We start from the raw sequence: 20,830 nt of genomic DNA on the forward strand, positions 1-20,830 counted from the left end.
TCTCCATACACATTTAAAAGCATGCAAGTTACTCACAACACGCATACACACATGCACAGGAAAACTCACTCTTCCACACCCTCAAGAGACAGGGAACAGTGTGAAAGTGTGATGATGCATCATTTTCTTTAGCACCTCTATCCATCTTTCCTTCCCCACCGTGTCTTTTTCCCTGCTTTTCACACCCTTTATTTCAGGCAGGATGATGTGTATTTGTGTGTGTACAGCAATTTCAGTGCCTGAATATTCATATGTGGTTCTACTATGAGAGATTATCTATCAATATTATATCCATATCTGCTGACAAATCTCTTAATATTCAAGTGGGAAGACAAGGAATAAGACAATGAAAATAGTCTGCGGTTACACGTGTGTTTGTAAGAATTCAGCCTTAACAGCAGCTCACTGTACTGTTAATTCTGGGCAGTGTTTACTTTTAAGAGAATTGTGTAGTATTTTGTATGTATTCAACTTGTTTTCTTTGTTGTTTTAAAACATACATACAAGTTTGTAGTGCAGTAAAAATCAGATAAGAGTAGTTTGACAGACTTTGATAGGCAATGATTTGTAAATAAATGGACATGAATAACTTTATTAATAAATAATATTATACTGCAGTATAGTTATCACTAAATGGGCAGCTTATTGTCTTTCTCTTGTCAATTCTTTCTTTAAAGATATAACACAGCTTGGGATCAACTTGGAAAAAAGGTCAATGTGACATGTAAAAGTGAGGTCAGAGGTCAAATGTGACATGATATTTGGATGCAAACTATAATGGCAGACAGACCTACCCCATACCTGCCACTCGGAAAGAGTGACCACACATCCAAACACTGCGAAAAACTTGATCTTCTTGGTGAAGGTGACAATGACTGGTTCTTCTGATGTTGGCTTTCTTTCAGCTCAAATCTATCTGGGTATTCTCCTCTGACCTTTAGCTTCAACAAGACATTTTTGCCCAGAAAACTCCTGCTCATCTTTTTCAGATCATTCCTATAAACTCTAGAGAAGGTTGTGGTGGTGCACGTTGTGGTGTGACCAGACATGTCGCCATCTTTCATATTTTCAGTGTGCCTTATAATCCGGTGCGCCTTATCTACTGTATTTTCCGCACTATAAGGTGCACTTAAAATCTTTTAATTTTCTCAAAAATTGACAGTGCGCCTTATAATTTGGTGTCCTTATGTATGAATTCTGGTTGTGCTTACTGACCTCTAACTGATTTTATGTTGTACACGACGCTCAAAAATCTGTCAAAAAATGTTTTAGTACGACTTTGGTAAGCTACGAAGCCGCACCGCTTGATGGATCGTTGGAGCATTAAGTCTACCGTAGTCAGGAGCCTCGCGGACTCGTAGTAATCTGGGTCCAAAACTCCGTCCACTTCAGGTCCCAAAGTCAAACGAACACTGCACCATCACTGAGAGTTAAAAATTGTCTAAATTCTTTCATCTTTAATAAAATGTTCAGTGTTGCTGCTTTACCAGGTGTAACAATTAAGTTTGACATCCAGGTATCCATGAAAACAGAATTTATTAAATTTAACGGCGTTAGAACTTAGCAGGAAGTTAGCTCGCTAGTTTCCACCTAAACATGATATAGCACGTTCTGACTGAGAGATTTCTGAAAAAATTAAAACATGCAGCTCTGCTATCACTTCCAACATAAATGAAGACAGAAAACTAAACAGCTGTGATGTTTGAAGGGTTACTGGAGTTGGGCTAACTGGTATATAATGATGCATGATCGCTAGCAACACAGCTGTGTTAGCATAAACACAGGGAAGCTGGAGGATGAATGCTAACTTTTTTCCACTCGATAAAAGTTAACATGAGGGTTTTTCATGATGGTTAGGGACAAATGCAATCGCATGGCAGGATGCTGTAAACCGACCAAACTTCAGTCAGGAGAATAATCCATCCACAATACAAGGTTAGTCATTTATATACTGCAACAACATGGGAATAGTACAGCTGCGACAGAATTACGGAGCGGTACGGAAGTAGAGGAAGCAAGAAGAATGAGTTGAGTAAAGTTTGACTTATCTGACTTTCTTGTTTTGGTTAATGCGTCTTATAATCTGGTGTCTATGAAAACAGACCCATTCATCGACAGTGCGCCTTATGGTACGAAAAATACAAAACTTAACAAATTTGCTCAGCATGATTAGCAGCCTAACCTTGCACATTTGCTTCATAAACGTAACAACAGTAGACTGTGCGCCACTCCTCAGTGACAGCAACACTACTTTTACGATTTGATGCCAGTAAATATTTAGATCGTGATCATACAGAAACATATCCCTTGTTTCACACGCAAGATGCAAAAACAAGATTGTTGACTTGAGCGCACACACACATAAAAAGCTCCTTTTTCATGATCCAAACCTCAGCGAGTTTGTACTTTAGCACTGATGAACCAGCTTCACATGGTTGTTTTCATGTCTTCCCCGCTTCCTCTGCCTCTCGTCTTCCTTTCACATTCACAAAGAGAGGAACTCTTGGGCCCTCTGTGTGAGTTCTGCTCAGCGCACTGCAGGCGAGCGCACAACTCAATAGAGACCAGATAGCTTCCTATTAAACCCGCTCTGCTTTTAAGACAGCTGAGCATTAGTGCAGAGCTGTGTGTTATTGTGCCTGTGCATGCACGTCACATTGCGCGAGAGCTTTTCGTGTGATTCTTTAGATGTATGTCTTTGCACGATGTGCGCTCCTGCTCTTTGGTTTATTTATTTATTTATTTATTTATGGGGGTTTTTTTGTTTGTTTTATTTGTTTTTTTTAGCTCCTACTGCACCTGTCAGTGGTAGCAGCAGTAATCTCATACAGATACGGCTAAAATAGTTTAGTTTTAGTTTGCGTCTGTGAAATTAAAAATACATTAAAAATGTCTTTTTCTCCCCTTGGCTTTTAAATCTTTTAAGTGTTTTTAGTCTGTGGGTGTCTTATTTTTTGCTACTTGTTTACACACGAAATATCCTCGTGACTCTGCTCTGCAGTAATAAAACAAGTTGACTCAGTAAATCCAGTTGTGAGATCCCACCTCTGGCAATTTGTTCAAACCCTTTCTGACTTTCCTCTTCACCTAGCTTTATTGCATCTGTTTTCCCCAACGCAGAGCTGCAAACCATTGAGAAGCTGGATTCACCAGGGGAATATTTAGATGCTACCTACTCAAATCCTGCAGTTTCCTATAGCAACTGAAAAAAATAACATATCAGTATTGAAGACTGACAGCACTTCATAATGTCCGTGGAATAAGCAGAATAATACTTTGTCACAGCTACACTCAAAAAAATAACTCTTTAAATGAACATAAAAAAATCATGGAAAGAATTTCCACGTGATTAAATTGCTTTATTTTAGCATTATGCAATTCTGTTACTCCAACTTAATGCACTCAAGTTGGACCAACTTAATTAAAGATTGATGAATCAACGTATTTACTGCATTTTGATCCAATATATTTTAATAGTGTTGATCCAACTTAAAGAGTTTTGTTCTTTAAGTTGGATCAATTCAACTCAATTGAATTGATCCAACTTAAACCTACTCAATTCAGTAGGTTTTCTCCAACTAATTTACTAAATTTGGTCCCAGCTTAAGTTAATTGAGTTGAACCAACGCATACAAATTAAGTTATTCCAACACAAGTCTTTAATGCTAATAGAAAGCAATTTAATCACGTGGAAATTCTTTCCATGATTATTTTAAGTTAATTTAAAGAGTAATTTTTTGGAGCATTTAACAAAGTCTAGAGCCTGGTTAACATACATTTCACTATTACATCTAAAAGGTAAATAAAAATTTGTCATACACATATTTTTGTTTTCTCCAATTTATTGAATTTATAGCAAATTTCACATAATGTATAAAGAATACATGAAATGCAAGTACAAGTTACATAACAGAAAAAAAAGTAGTGGACAAAGTGGAAAGTTAACCTGTTAAAACAATTTTTTAACAACAATGAATGGCTGAATCAGGTGATTTTCCGATGACCAATACAACTACTTTGAAGGTCAACAGATGCACTTTCAAAAAAGAAAATATCTGCAATTATTTTAGGTTCATGGTCCAGATACATGGTGTAGCTGTTGTAATGGAAACATTTCTCAACAAGAAAATAGTCTTTTGAGAACCTGTACTTTGTGTGCTGTTGGATAGTTTGTGTGCATCTAATTCCATAAGAATCTTCTGCAGGACCTCAAAGGTGTACCTGAGTTCCAGAGGGTAGCTCAGGTTCAGTGAATAGACCAGACCATTGTCACTGCAAAAACTACACTGCCCAACTCACCCATCACTTCCACCCCCTCTAGAACAATCACAACATCCTGAGGGTCATCGCCAGGCTCCGCACCCTCTGACCGAATGACACAGATTCCAAAGACTGTCTCTGCTATGGCAGTGGCGATGCTTTTTATCAACTTCCTGTGACAATAAAACAAACAAAAAAAAAGATAATGATTTCTCACTAATGTCCATTGCAAACAGTTTTAAAAGTAAATATCTGTTTTACATTAATGTAAAATACCTAAAAGCTTTACTCATTCAAGCCTTATAATAATGTAAATGTAATCAAAAATGACTGCCCGATATTTTTCCTGACTCAAGAGAAGTTCATTCAATACCTCAACAATGTCCTGTCTTTCAAAATCTTGAGTTGTGATAGGGGTGACTGTGGCACAGGAGGTAGAGCAAGTTGTCTACTGGTTTAATCCCTGGCTTCTCTAATCTGATACTAAAACTATCAATGGGTAACATACTGAACCCCAAGTTGCTCCTGATACATCCATTGAAGTGTAAATGTTACATAAAAATCTTGTATGAATGTGTGTATGAATGAGGTTATTATAATGATATTATAATAATGATAGTATAAACCACTCAAGAATGGTGTGTGTGTAGTATCCAGTGAGAAACTTAAAGCTCTTACTTTTCCTATTTTAAAAGGTATTTTTTACAGCCACCGGTAATTTATAGGAAAACCCCATCCCCTGAAACTTTTTGTATGTAGTTCAAGCTTATCTTTGATCATCTCCTTAGTTAAGGATACAGGCAAGTTAACATACCAGGTAATCCTTCACCAGCTTCTCAGGATCTTCATTCAGGTACATGCAAAGACCTTTGGCAATGTATTCTCTTCTGATTTCAACAGCATCAGTCTTTATACGCAGAGGGGGGGAAACAAATATATAGGGAAATCCATCTCAACGACCTAGCAGTGGGATTAAAGAACTATTAGTTGAATTACCAGGAATTTGTGAGAAATACAGAGGCTATTGTTTTACAGTCTTAATCTTTTCAAATAGTATTTATGCATTTTAGACAAGTCTGTCATTTTAATATTGTTTTGTAAATTGTGTATTAATTTAATCATGCCATACCCCCAATTCAAGAAAGTTTAGATGATGTGTACATAAAATCAGAATGCAATGTTTTCTTGGTCTCAAAACTATATGTCACTTACAAATGAATATATTACATTTTTAACATGGGAATGTGATAATTTTTAAGAAAAATATTAGCTCACTATGAATTTGATGAACTGGCCTGCCAGCTCTCCAGACCTTTCACCACCTGATAAGATTAAACATTTATTATCTTTACAGGAGGGAACTGCAAGTCTCCAAGTTTATTAAGTAGAAAAATATTTAATTTCAAAAAATTAAAAAACAGGAAAACATATCTGTTCATGTTTTGTCTTTCCTCCTCAGTGTACTAAAAACACATAAATTGTTAAATAAACCACTGTCCATCAGTTGCAACTTACAAACTTACAAATTTCAACAACCCACATGTAAAATGTAAATTTATCACAACAGTCTCTGTGGTAGAGCCAAACTAGCTTATGTGCAGAGGTTAAGTTATAAACAATATCTATATTTGGAGTAGCTAAGTCTTTCATATTAGGCTATCATGCTAGCATGACATTGTGCTATATTCTTGCACTAACGTGTTAGCTAGCTAGAATGGCATAAACAAACAGATATTTTAATAAAAAAACAAAAAAAAAAGTGAATAAATAGAACTGAAAAGAATCGACAAACTAATGATACCTTTGTGCAAAAAGTATTTTCATCAAGATGGATGAAGATAGATTCACTCTTACCTTTCCAAGATGACCGCGAAGCAAACCATGTGCTTTCCTGCCTCTTGTTGTTTAGAATCTCACGTGATCTTGTGATATCGCGAGTCTTTAAGGCAGCTAACCACTCTTGTTAGATTTTATCATGTCATATCAACAAGAATAAATTTAAGAGGCGCTAAGTTGGTAAATTTCATGTAGATCTTATATGATTTTATTACGTTCACCTTAGAAACATAAATTCATTGTGTTCAAATTACATGTTAGAGTCTTGTAAATGCAATAACCACCAAATTTCACTTTTTTGAGTGTATTCTGTTGGAACCTCCTGTATTTCATTGTACAGAGATATACCGCGACATCCGCTGGTTTCCTTTTTTTGGCACAAAGTGGGCGATAAATAAACAAGAGAGAAAAGCCGATCAGCTGATCATTGATCAGTTTCATGATTGAAGTAGAAACGGGAGAGGGAGAGGGAGAGGATGAAAGAAGAAGAGGCAGCTGTGCAGCAAAGACACAGAATAACTCCAGCTTTGTGTCTTTTTCATTGTAGCTGAATTACGGGACAAACTGTTCCTTTTCACCTCAATAAGAAACGCGTAATATTTTCTCTGAATACGAGATGATTCCGTTTTTTACTGGACGGTTGGCAACTCTAATAATTAACCTTATGAACAAAATAAAGTTCAACATCAGTAACATCACAGCACCCACCCAGCTGTATAGAAACTCCGTCATGCTAGCTAGCACGCACTACGAAAAAGTCAGCATAACGAAAATAAACTCCACCTAAACTTGGTTCATATCTGACCCAGATGGACTGCAGGTTTTAACTTCTTACCTGAAGTTTAGTTCACCTGACACTCTCGGACCAGCGGCCACTTCGGGTCTCTCCTCTTGCCTCCCTTTTCCTTCATCCACCTGCTGGCTTCCACCACTTGCTAATGTTATTGAATCTGTGGAAGCTATCTAAATCCCAGTAACGAGTAACGCGTTCCCGGTTTTGGCATAATAACTAGTTACCGTGCTCGTTACCACAATAATAACGTAGTTACTGTAACGCGTTACTTAATAACGCGTTAGTCCCAACACTGGATATAACACTGGCAGATGTTTCTCTGATTAATAGTTGTGCAACCAGTCAGACTTCCAAATAAACTCTTAAATAACATCCAGCTGTTAGTCTACAGCAGCGATTCTCAGAGTGTGGTGCTCAGTCCCCTGATGGGCTGTAAGGACACCTTAGATGGGCCATGAAGTCATTTACAAAAAGCAAATATGTTTATTTTGTTTTGTAGGGTTTAAAATAAAGCACTGATACTTACCTGGTTCAGGGTCATTGTGGCTGGAGCCTATCACAGCTGTCATAGGGAGAGAGGCAGGGTACACCCTGAATAGGTTGCTAGTCTATCACAGAGACAGATAACCATTCATGCTTACACCTATCTGTACAGCCAATTTAAATCACCAATTAATAACCTGACACATGCGTGTAACTGTGGGAGGAAGCCGGAGTACCTGGAGAGAACTTTAGAAGGCATAGGGGTAAAATGTCCACACAGAAAGACACCAGTCGCTGTGAGGTGATGGAGCTAACCACTGCACCACCGTGCAATGTATTATTATTAAGCCTGAAAACTTTCTTATATCACTTGTCAATAGTAGGAAAGAGCTGAAACTGAGCTGGTGCCAGATGTAATGATGTTCAGGAGAATCAACCTCAACAACAGTCATGAGATGAAAATGTTTCAGTGAAAACATAAAGAAGCAACTACTTCATCTTCTGCTCGTCTGATAAACAGAGTTTTGATCAAAGGTTTGGGCGCACCGCAGAAGACTTTCTGATTTCCTAATTGGCCACAGCAGTCTTAGGTTTAGGAATGTCAGGGCAACAGTATGTGATCGCTCAGCTGCATGACGGTCATTAAAAAAAGGCTGCTTTAAGATCATCAGTAGTTCATTAGTCAGTTTTTCTCTCCCCCACATTATGATTCAGCTTTCACTTAAATATTCTATACATTACATCTACAGTTCAAGTTATTGAAAGCAACTTTATTAAACATTTTATTAAAGTTACTTTTAATATTTCCATTTTTTAAAATGTAGTTTTAGTCTAAGTTGGTTTGTGAATCAAAGTTTGTCAAACGAGTGTGAGTGTACTCATGCCTGCCATTCTGTCCAAGCTGCTGACACGTCAACAACATGAAGAAACTGGTCAGGTTATGGCAGTGGTGAAAATGAGCCTGTCATTCTACATCTCCTCGTTCTCATGTTATTGCTCTCACAAGATTTTTAGAAAACTTGACCTGTGACCTCGACCTTGAGGTTGAGGTCACTGAGATTCGAACAGTTTTTTAAGTAGTATCAGTGGAATCAATTTGAAACATACTCTCAGAATCTTGAGAGTCCACACCACCCTCTCACCTGCAGGGCAGAGTGACAACAATACCCCATCAGCCTTTTGCACTAAGGTGTAAAAATTAAAATTAAAATGCACTAAAGAACAAAACACAAAGATCCAAAGCGTATGTGAACCACAGTCTTTTGGCTCTTACCGTGGCAGATGCACAAAGGACTGCTGCCAAAGTACAGCTTTTGTGTAACATAGACAGCATCTGACAAATTAGCATTACATGACACCCGAGGATGTGCTTTGCAGCAGCACATTCAGTGGCAACAATAGAATCAAAATATACACATTCTCAAGATCATTGCAGTCAAAGGAGTACTCAGCTGTTAGTATTCAGATGCTGAGGACAAATTAAAGTCCTTCAAACTATTACTTGTAATAATCTCTAGAACTTTTCAATATGCTTCAAGTATAAATATATCATTTCAACTCATGCAGCAGAAGTGCCCCTTTTATTATTACCGAGTAAGTAATAATACTACATCATACACTGAACAAAAATATAAACGCAACACTTTTGTTTTTGCTCCCATTCCCCATGGGATGGACGTAGAGACCTAAAATTCATTCCAGATACACAATATAACCATCCCTCCCAAACAGTGGTCACAAATCAGTCCAAATGTGTGGTAGTGGGCACATCTGCTATACTGAGATAATCCATCCCACCTCACAGGTGTGCCACATCAGGATGCTGATCTGACATCATGAGTAGTGCACAGGTGTACCTCAGACTGCCCACAACAAAAGGCCACCCTGGAATGTGCAGTTTTGACTCACAGCAAAATTCCACAGATGCCACAAGCAATGAGGGAGCGTGCAATTGGCATGCTGACAGCAGGAATGTCAACCAGATCTGTCGCCCGTGCATTGAATGTTCATTTCTCAACCATAAGCCGTCTCCACAGGCGTTTCAGAGAACATGGCAGCACATCCAACCGGCCTCACAACCGCAGACCTCGTGTAACCACACCAGCCCAGGACCTCCACATCCAGCAGGTTCACCTCCAAGATCGTCTGAGACCAGCCACCCAGACAGCTGCTGGAACAATTGGTTTGCACAACCAAACAATTTCTGCACAGACTGTCAGAAACCGTCTCAGGGACGCTCAACTGCATGCCCGTCGTCCTCATCGGGGTCTTGACCTGACTCCAGCTCGTCGCCGTAACAGACTTGTGTGGGCAAATGCTCACATTCGATGGCGTCTGGCACGTTGGAGAGGTGTGCGCTTCACGGATGAATCATGGTTCACATTGTTCAGGGCAGATGGCAGCTGAGAATGTCCCAGTTCTTGCATGGCCAGCATACTCACCGGACATGTCACCCATTGAGCATGTTCGGGATGTGCTTGACCGGCGTATACGACAGCGTGTACCAGTTCCCACGAATATCCAACAACCTCGCACAGCCATTGAAGTGGAGTGGACCAACATTCCACAGGCACTACTCATGATGTCAGATCAGCATCCTGATGTGGCACACCTGTGAGGTGGGATGGATTATCTCAATATAGCAGATGTGCCCACTACCACACATTTGGACTGATTTGTGACCACTGTTTGGGAGGGATGGTTATATTGTGTATCTGGAATGAATTTTAGGTCTCTACGTCCATCCCATGGGGAATGGGAGCAAAAACAAAAGTGTTGCGTTTATATTTTTGTTCAGTGTATATTTAAGTCTCTGGGGACATAGCATGAAACATGCCTCACAGATCCAGAGATGTAAAACATGGTGGTCAATATATTTCCTCTGCGATGTGCGTAAAGTAGCATCTAGCTGTTCAGTTTCAAGTAGCTAAAAATTCAGCCTAAGTAAATGGACTTGTGCTCATGTCCCTGCTGCAAAAAATGGCCTTTTACAGCTTTGGTTGGTAAGGCTTTTAGTAGAAACGGATTGAATAAAATAGCCCATAGGGTTTGAAAGCAACATAAATTCTGTGCTTTTATGACATGAACTGGAGGAAAAGGCTATACCAGAGCACTTTGGTTTACATCACTATCTTAAAAATAGTGTTTTAGTGACAAAACAAACACATCACAGGTCTAGCACTGTAATTTAGTTCTATTGCAGAGCTAGAAATAACATAAGGCTTCTGCAAGCGTGCTTCGAGTTATTTATTAGAAATTTTAAAATGAGCACATCAGTGCTTAGAATATATGACAGGGATGAGGTTGGTGATAAATGTTCTGTACTCTTCGATATATATATGCATTTATCTTTCAGAAATCAGAAACTTCATTGAGGACAGGTGCCACTGTGAACTATTTCAGAAGGAAGATATTCAAGACACTGATGTATTTCTTTGTTTTGTTCCTGTAAATACATTTCAGTACAGCCCACTGGGTTTTTGGCAAAGGACATTTTCCATTTCATCGCTGCAATGTTTCCTGTTATTAAAGATAAATGCCACTGCCAAATATTTATCAGCGATATGAGATTGTTTGTTTGGGTCTTATCTAAGCCTAAGAAATAAAAAGGAAACTGTTTTTCTTTTGTGTTGAGAGTATATGGCTTTTCATTTTCTTTGCTTTTCTCTTAACAGTTCATATTTCAACTTCACTGCTTCCACACAGTTTCAACACTTTCTGCCTCATGTGTAACCACAGAGGCAGGAGGTGTCTCAGAAGGAAATGTGTCTTTTGGTGTGAAAGAACATCTGCTACTGTACTCGGCACTGTGATTGGTTTCCGTGACACGCTACTCCCACGCTTGCTGTAACTCATTTCATTCCTACCAGTGAGCCACTTCCTCACTATAACTGAGGGCAGTGCACTTTTCAACAGTTGGTCAAACAGTATTATAAATACCATAGTTTATCACCAGGACTAAAGTGTATAAATAGACCTTGCCTTCTTAGTAATCTGACTCGCTGTCATTATTTCAGTTTTTATTCATCTTCTTTTGATTAGAGTTTTGTATGAATAACTTAACTCGGAAAACGCTCCAGTAATTCCAAACTGGGTTTTCTTTTTCACTTTTTGAGCAAATCACTACACTAAAGCAATAGTGGTGGAGCAATAGTGGTCAACAAGAGCTTTACAAGAACCAATAAAAATATTATGAATCGATAGTGAAGATTGTGTGGTTGTCCTGAGCTCAGAAACTGTTTTCCATGATCATTTTTTAGAATATATGCTTCCAGTTATATGAAATATTGTGAGGTAATGACATATCATCATAAAACTAAGAAAAGAATCAGCTGGTTGGTTAAAAAAAAATGGTGTCAATCTTCAGTATGATGAACCTGCTGGCGACATCATAAAAAGCTCACCAGCTCACTTATACAGGAATAGTTGTACAGACTTACCATGAAGTTTATCAGGTTTAGTGAATGCATTCTGGTCACTGCAACCTCCAGACAACTAGACTGCAGGTGGTGAGATTTAACTAAGGACTGAGGAGACTGAAACCACTTTAATCTTTCCTGAGTCTGCACCTTTTTTTAAGTCCTCATGTTTGTCTAGTGCTCTCTAAACCATAACCGTTAATCACCTACTTCCAATCTGAACCAGGTCCTTCCCATATATGCTAACTGTGTCCTCAACCCATTACTCCTCACTGAAAAAAAGGGATTGCCCATCTCTTGGATTTATGTAAGCATCTTGCGTGTATTTAACACAATCGCCTGGTGCTTTAAAGTTAAGTGTAACTATATAGTGTAGAAACTACATGATATGGAGAGAAGGTATATTAAATTGTTCATATCAAGTTCAAGTGAAGTAAGTCAATAATACAGCAATGTTAAATCTTGCATGGGATTTTGGCTTGCGCACTGTGGATCGTGGTTTGAGGAAGGCCTCTACTTTTTTTCGCGATACCGAAAAAAAGGAAAATGGGTGGTTGTTACATTTACAAAAGTCTAACTTGTAATTTGAACAAAATAGTTTCATGTTTCTATGGTGAAAATAATCAAATCATTTAGGATCTGTATGAAATTCAACAACTTAATTTGATCTCGTTGAGATGACATGATACAGTCTAGTAAGAGCGGTTAGTTGCTGGACTTATGAAATTCACAAGATCACACGAGATTACAAACTGCAGGGAAATCACAGGAGGTATAAGAGGCAAAACACTACATACATATACATACGTATATGGTATTGGTATTTATTGTGGTTTAACCTGTCAAGGACAAAATTGTACTGAAAATTCTGCATCAAACCTTGATAAGCTTTGTTAATCCTGGCTTGGTAGCGTGGTCGTTAGTGCTGTTGCCCCACAGCAAGAAGGTCCTGGGTTCAAATCCACAAGCTGGTTAGTTTGCACTGTGTTATCTCTGGTTTCCTCCCACAGTTAAAAGCCATGCAGTTATTAGAGTTAGGTTAATTGGTGAATGTAAGTGGAAATGGTTGTTTATCTCTATGTGATAGACTGGTGAGCTGTCCAGGGTGTACCCTGCCTCTTAACCTTTCACAGGGTTATGCCCCAGCTCCCCTGCAACCAGGAGAAAGGAAGTTGTTGTAAATCCATTAAATGTTTATGTTAACCAGACTCTAGACTTTGTTGAACAATATTAATATGAAGACAACATGTAGTATTTAAGTAACCAAGTAGTACTGGGGTAAAAGTTATTGAATAGTGTTGGAATAAAGTGACAAAATTGTGAAGGATTAAAATATTCCAAGAGCTCAACTTACTTCATCCAAACATGTTTCAATCGTGTTTTATCAACACAAAATGCACAGGTTTATTGAATATGAATAGGTTGTGTTGATTTTTAAACCTCAGTTGTTTAAGTTTCTGCCAAATCAAAACATCTGTGTGCAACCAATGTCCACTATTGAATTAAGTAAATCTAACATGCTCTTTTTTCAGTGCTCATTTATCCCTTCCCTCACACGTTTCCATGCATTCTTAACCAAGCTCTGCTCTATTATCCCTGCTCTTGCTCAAATTGTAGAGCTAGGCAAAGGTAAAGCCCCGTTATCACCTTTCATTTGTTCATGGAGTCTGTTTTTACTGAACAGCCTTTTACACCTTCTCACAAACTTAAATCTTAGGTCTACATTCTTAGTCATCCAGGTCATGGTGGTCTCAAACGTTTGAAATAAAGACAACTCTACTTCTTTTTGACTCATGAAGATTTTTCACCTCCCATCCAAGATGTTTCAGATGATGGAGTCCCAGGCATTTAACCCCTTGAAAGGGGTCCTAAGAGCCACTGACCCATCCTGTAATCAAGTCATTAAGAATCACCCAAACTGGGAGTGATTCAGGGCCATCAAAGGGGCCAAGGAGATGTTGCTCAACCTGCCATCATGTGAGTTATTAAGGTCACATGGGTCAAGGTGTGAGTGGGGGGTTGAAATACCTGAGAAGGGATCTCAAGACTGTGTTATATGTGACTGATAGCTGGTATCATAGGCCTCTGTTCAGTGATGGTTATCTATGTCCACTGTAAACCGTCATTAATGACCCATGCTGCGATTCACACCTTGGCTCATGTGACCCTTAACGACTCGCATGACTAGGGTGGGTCTACAGCTGTGAGGAGACAAGGAGGTTAAATACCTGGGACTCTTCATTAGTTTTTAGAACTGAGCCTAGCCTAGTTCAGTTGCGTTCATTGCAAATGCTCAAGAACATCCTAAACTACTGCAGTTATAGTCAGCCAAAGTAAATCTTCAACTAGTAGTTGTAAAAGTAAGTAAAAAAACAAACAAACTTAAGGTTCTTTCAGAAGAAATAATTCCGATTCTGACCAAATCTGACCATCTTACACCTCCATCCATAGTCATGTTTTCTAAAAGTGGAATTATATTAGTCTGTGATCCCAGCACACAAACTAGTGACGAAATACGCTAAAGCTCATGTGCTGAGCTAAGCTCCACAGGTCTAATTATGATATCGCTTTAATGTTTTGATTAGTGAGAAAGCTTCACATTCAACTTGGTCACTGTTCATACAAGTATGTGTGGAAGCTGCCACTGGATGCACCTGCTATTATACAACCACTATATATAAATATATTGAAATGTGCCAACGCTGGTATGTTCACACGCAAACCTTTAAGTATAAAACACAGACATGTACACATTCTGAACAGAACATACAAATCTAGCCTACTGTTTTTAGATAAAGTTCATTAGTTGTTGAGCTGCATGGCAAAGTCACTTGACTGTTTGGCCATTTGTTTTAATAAAATGACCACAGTGTGGTTTTTTTTTTTACCAAGAGTAAAAGTTATACAATGGCTACCAAACACTGGAAGACTTTAAACTTTTAAAGACTGGGACCCTCACACATCTAAAAGTTGTCTTAAGGCTTTTAGTTTGAGACTATATACTATAAGATTGTCCAAAGACCGGGGATCTTGAAGGGTTGCAGTTCAGAAAATCAACTTTGAGACTATTTCCCATCATCCCACTGGTGGAAATTTATAAAAAAGGAAACATGAAAAATTAGAACAGAATTAGGGCCACTGTGCTGGTACTAAGATTTAAAACACAGACACAACACAACGTATGCTAATCTAAGTTTACTGTATCACTAGCTGATGTTCCCATCTCACTGTTGGCAAACGTGCAGTTTTTTTGTTTAAATATTAGAAAACGGAAAGATGTTTTTCAGACAAAATAGAGCTTTATTAGTGGATGTCCTTGCTAAAGGTTGATAGTAAAAAAGTGAGAAAAGCAAAAGAAGAATAACAGACAAAGCTCTGCTGTGAAAAAATCCCTCTCTGCATCAGCAAGGTTAGCTACTCTATCTGCTCACACAAAAATAAAGAACTATTTTTCTTCTATTGTTGTTGTGAAGATTGAATGTCTGTCGGCAGTTGTTGCTGCTACCTCTGAAAAAAGAGTGGCATATCAGCAGCTAACCCATCAGATGGTTCAAATCAATAGCTGACTAGCTTTAAAAGCATCAACCCCAAAGTGGACCACAGAAGTAGCAACTCCATACAGGGGTAATCAACAAGTAGGATTAGACAGGCATGTATGCAGTTACTGTGTGCACAATGAAGTGTGTGTGTGTGTGTGTGTGTGTGTGTGTGTGTGTGTGTGTGTGTGTGTGTGTGTGTGTGTGTGTGTGTGTGTTTAAGATAAGATAACCTTTATTAGTCCCACACGTGGGAAATTTGTTTTGTCACAGCAGGAAGTGGACAGTGCAAAAGTTATGAGGCAAAAATTAGAATACAATAAGAATAAATACAGTACACAACTGTACAGAATAGAATAAAATAAAATACTATATACAGTAGAATAAAATAAAATAAATATACAATAAGATAAAAATAGAATACAAATACAAATACTATATACAACTGAGTAAAAATACAACGATGACAGAAAGGATTATTGCACTTAGTATTATTGCATATGTATGGATGTGTGTGCTTGATCAGTTAAAGTCTTTATTATGGAGTCTGACAGCAGTGGGGAGAGAGTAAGAGAAAGAAGGAAAAAAAGGCTAAATTAGCCAAGTCTTTTGTGCTTGTGGCCTTTTCTTGAAATGCTCCTGCATGTGCTTTTGTTCTTGTTTAGCGTGCACTGTTGTTGGTACCTATTTTCATTTCTGCTACAGCCAATCCCATAGAAACAGTGGTGCTGTAGCCCAGAGCAATTGCAGTCTAGAGGAAGTAAATCAACTGCAAAACAGATGCAGCATGTGTATGTGTTTCAGCATGAGCTGGTGAGTGTGAGAGGAAGTGAACATGGCAGATTTAACAGGCTTGTGAGCAACAAAAAGATGCTCCCTTCTTCTTCGGTCAGCTTGGCTTCATGCTTATGCCTCCAGCTCCTGGCTAGTAATCGTGGACAGAGGAGTAGATAGACAGTGGATGGATTCGAGCTCATGTATGCTTGTGAAAAAAGCATGGACTGGGCAGGATGGTTTAGAGCTGGTATCAATAATTCTGAGGTCACATAATTTGTTTTTAAAGTGCCAGTTTCATGAGCGATGATGCGGTGATGCTGGCGTATGACAGAGGAAGCAAAGTAAAAGAAGTAACAGGGATGAGGAAATGTTGGAAATATGTGCTGACAGCATTTATAGATATGCCAAATGCTCTGTTTGAAAGTGAGATAATGAGTGAGAACGGCTCACTGTAAACACAACATTAAACGGGTTACAGAATTCCACAATTCATTCTGTTGTTAAATAGAAGAGACACTGCAGATGAACACAACATCACACCGCAAAGCCTGGAAAAAGAAATTGATTGAAAAAGGGAAAAAAATTTACTGCCACACAAAATAATAGCCTTCCCAGATAGAAAAACACAATTCACAGCTGACATGGCAGACAGTGACAGCATAATGACTATTGCCGCTAATGCAGGTACTGCACTGCACTCCAACAACAATGCAGCAATTTCATTAGTAGGGTACATTCTGCCAGAAGGATATTGAGTTGTGATGCCAGAAATACCAGTGACAGAGAAAAATTGGTGTTGTTTTGATGGCAGTCTAACTGGACAAAATGAGGCGCAAAACGTGCAATAACAAAAGCAACGACAGGCTTGTGAAAATCTGATATTATTACAGATAATAATCTGCATCCGCTCACAGGATGAACTCTACAATATAATATATCCTCTCTAAGACTGTCACTCCATCTCTTCTTTTCACCCAGGCTGGAATAAGCGAGTGGACTATGAGCCAGGAACAGGCAGTAAGCAGCTGTTTCCCAGGATGCACCTCGAGACCTGTGGCGGACCTCTGTCCTCGGTGAGGACCACGGTGGAGCTGCAGACCAGCCACATTGGAAAGGGCTGCGACCGGGAGACCTACTCTGAGAAATCTCTACAAAAACTCTGTGGTGGGTTATTTGGGGTTACTGTGTTTTCATAATCACTAGCTATTCTTGTGTGGTCGAAATGAGCAATAATTAAGATAAAAACTTGTGACTATTAAATCGATGGTTGATATACAGATTTACACAGTATATGGCTCATCAAAGACTGCTGTCTGAGGCAACTAAAAGTTGGGGCAGTAAATTAGAAGTTAGATCCTGCTAAAAGCATTAATGGAGTCCATGCGTTGAGCACCAGGGTCAGACGGCGCCCGAGGTGTGTTTCTGTGCCCTTTTTAAATCAACATCTGAAAGCTCCCAGTCCGTGTTGCTTTCTTATCTCCACTTATGTCCCCGGTAAACCCCTGTGCTAAATGAAGGCACCAGAATGGCAAGTTAAGGCTGTGTCACTAATGATGTGACAGAGCGAGGGCATTAGCCGCCCTAGATGCAGCCGCGCTTTCTCCTCAGTGACTGATGAGCAGTCGAGCCGCCGTGTCAGTGCCCAGAGCGCCAGCAGAGTAGTCGAGCCTATACCCCCACCCACACCGCACTGCCAGCAGGAGGGCTGGAGTCATCATCTTTGACTAACGGCCTTCACAAGCCACATTCCACCTAATCTGAATGCATAACATCCACTCCCTGCCTCCCCTGGCTCCCAGTCCACGCATGGTTTACCACTAAAGAGGCCTTTTCAGGCACCTCATAATCGTTATCTGATAGCAAATAGAATAAATTGTAATAGCTTTTTTAAAGCACAATCAATTTGAGATAATGTACAAAGACATCGGGCAAAGGAAAGGCTGCAGCTGGGTGCTGGAGGAGTCGATGGGTATTTATTTACTGAGGGAATCTAATTACTGGAATCAGAACGTCGACGGCGCCACGAGCACGCAGTGGAGAAAAACAGGGTTTTACAAACGAGTGAAAAACATCAATTAACGTGCTAATGTGTTATTAGCGGAAATGAACAGATGCATGTTCGAGTTTCTTTGCCAGGACAAGGGACACAGTGAGTTGTGACACTTCCTGTTTTGTTTTGTTTTTTTTGGTTGGTTGGTTTTTCTCCTATAACATCATAGCTCCCAGGTCGCTTTGATCCATTTCCGTCAGTAAGCCATTAGAAATGATTCATAAATGTATTTTAAAGGGATGAAATAAATGTTTTACTGTCACACAGGAAAAGCAGAAGATAGATGGGTGAGGGCATGTCGTATGCATGGAGGAGCGAGGTGAGCATGTGTCAGGGGCTGCGTTTGTCAAGGTGACGGCTCGAAAACAAAGACTGGACGGGGCTCAACATATTAGGGTTATTGTGTCAAAGGAATGATGGAGCTGCTTTGAAAGGGAGGAAGAGAAACCAAATGAGCCAGCTCAGTGCAGGACGGTAACGACAGGTCTGTTTTGTCAGAATGTGTAGGGATCGTGTCAGCTGTAAGCCATCTGTGCGACTGGCTGATTCTTACCAAGCCTTTGCTATGTCTTTTTCTCTTTGTGTTACCATAGTGCTTGGTTAGTATTTCCTCTCTGTTTCCATAGAGGTGCATTATAGCAGTGAGCTATGTTCTGAATTTATGAATAGTGGCTCACATTTCTTTTGAAAGTTAGCTTCATTTGCCATGAATCAATACCCACATTCCGTAGCTATCTCAGCCCATTGATTCCTTATTAAACCCTGCCAGCTGCATTACTCTTAAGTAATCATAGCCAAGAATAAGGCAATGCACACTGCGTATCTGCCATTATTGTTGTTGACAGATCTACTGTCTCACCTCTTGTTTGTTCCCACGGCAATAACCCCAGGCGCCTCGTCGGGTAGCACTGACCTCCTTCCTGCTCCCGGCACGGCCACCAATTGGACAGCGTCCCTAGTGTCTGACAGCGGGAGGGACAGCGACTTGATCTTCAGGTTTGACGGTCGTCAGGCAGCCAAAATCCCAGACTGGGTGGTACCACAGAATTTGACAGACCAGTTTACCATTGCAACATGGATGAAGCATGGGCCTAGTCCAGGGCTCAGAGCTGAAAAGGAGACCCTACTTTGTAACTCTGACAAGACTGGTGAGTCATTTGTTAACACATTTCATGGAAAAAATATATTTTTTTGACATTTCATTAGGTTATAAGAGATGTCTGGGTAAGCTGTAGTAAGGGGGGATTAGCAGAAATCGTAAATCAGAATTTAATTCAAACACCACAAATGAAGTGCACCTTGATTCTTTGGTGGATCATGTGTTGTGTGGTCAGTTGACAGGAGAATTGTGGTCTGTGAGCAAAGGTATAAGACACTGACTGCAATACCCCAAGTGACAGTGTGCAATAAAGACTCAGAGTCTGATAATATCTGCTTTTGTTCGATGTAAAACCATAAATCACCGCTTAAATCATCCTAATATCACTCCTCTATACAATAGAGCTACACATGTATAGAATATATCTATAGCTCCTCCACAGATCTAAACAGCAACTGTTTGTGAAATACTTATTTCAATGTGATACTGTTTAATAGTGGCACATTGAACAAAATTTGCAGCTCGGTGGACAGCATGCCCTCCCTGCAGGGATTATTTTTGTTGTTGTTTTTTTAAATTCCAGTGAAAGACTATCTGCCTGCAAACTCACCTCCTTTAGAAAAGTGCTGCTGTCCCAGATTTGTGAGAGCCACCTGTCAGGCTTGCTTTACCTGTCAGCTGTGAGTAGGTGGAGTGATTTGGTCCCTGGTGTCTACTCCTCTTTTTACCTCCCACAGAGATGAACCGTCATCACTACTCGCTGTATGTCCATAATTGCCGCCTGGTGTTTCTGCTGAGGAGAGACTTCACCCAGGTAGACACCTTCCGGCCGGCCGAGTTCCACTGGAAACTAGAGCAGGTGAGGCGCTAACGTTGGAATACGTGTGATAGACCAGGAAACTTGTACTCTGAGCTTATCCTCAGCTCACCTTTTTGATGAGGTATGGACCTCTCGCATAGAGAGTTATGAAGCCTCTAGCCTGGATTATACCTCTATTAATCATCCACTGGGATATTTTTTTCTTAGTTTAATCCATGGTGGTCTGTGTCTTGCGTTAAAAATAGAAGGCTCCTGGTAAGACATTGGGATTCACTGGCAGCAGCAAAAAGGTTTAAAAGGGAGTAGGAGCTGTTGGTGATTTACTAACACACATCATATTCACCCAGTGATTTGCAAACAACCATGGTTTTGTGGGTGTAAACTGTAACCAATTAGTGCTTGGCTATACTAGAAATCCCTCTATAAAAAAACAAACAAAAAAACCCACCTAACCTTTAAGTGACCCCATTTAATATAGAGAATCCACATACTAGTTAATATCCATGTAATATCTTAATGAATTTAGGGACTGAATAAATGTTTGGCATCTGCCCTTTCATATGATTCCTTCGAGGAATGGAACATTTCCACACATGAAAATTCCACAATTAGTTAATAATAAAAACAATAGATATGATGGCTAGAGAAATATGAGCTTCCTCCAGGGTTGTGCATGTGTGCATGTGTCTCTGTGTATGTGTGTGCGTTGCGTGAAGACAGAGGCAGCTGTCTGTTGATCGTGGATGCTGTCTCGGAGT

General features: G+C 39.6%; 1 protein-coding gene across 1 annotated transcript in view; it reads left to right on the top strand.

Moving 5' to 3' along the window:
* Positions 1-20,830, top strand: part of LOC113035750 (calsyntenin-2) — a 338,907-nt gene that overhangs the window by 237,548 nt on the left and 80,529 nt on the right. Inside the window, exons 6-8 of the mRNA XM_026191409.1 lie at positions 17,082-17,267; positions 19,044-19,301; positions 19,990-20,111. Coding sequence (XP_026047194.1) covers positions 17,082-17,267; positions 19,044-19,301; positions 19,990-20,111 — 566 coding nt within the window. The remainder of the gene's footprint in view (positions 1-17,081; positions 17,268-19,043; positions 19,302-19,989; positions 20,112-20,830) is intronic.

This window comes from Astatotilapia calliptera, chromosome 14 (assembly GCF_900246225.1).
Source record: "Astatotilapia calliptera chromosome 14, fAstCal1.2, whole genome shotgun sequence".
Taxonomy (NCBI): Eukaryota; Metazoa; Chordata; class Actinopteri; order Cichliformes; family Cichlidae; genus Astatotilapia; species Astatotilapia calliptera.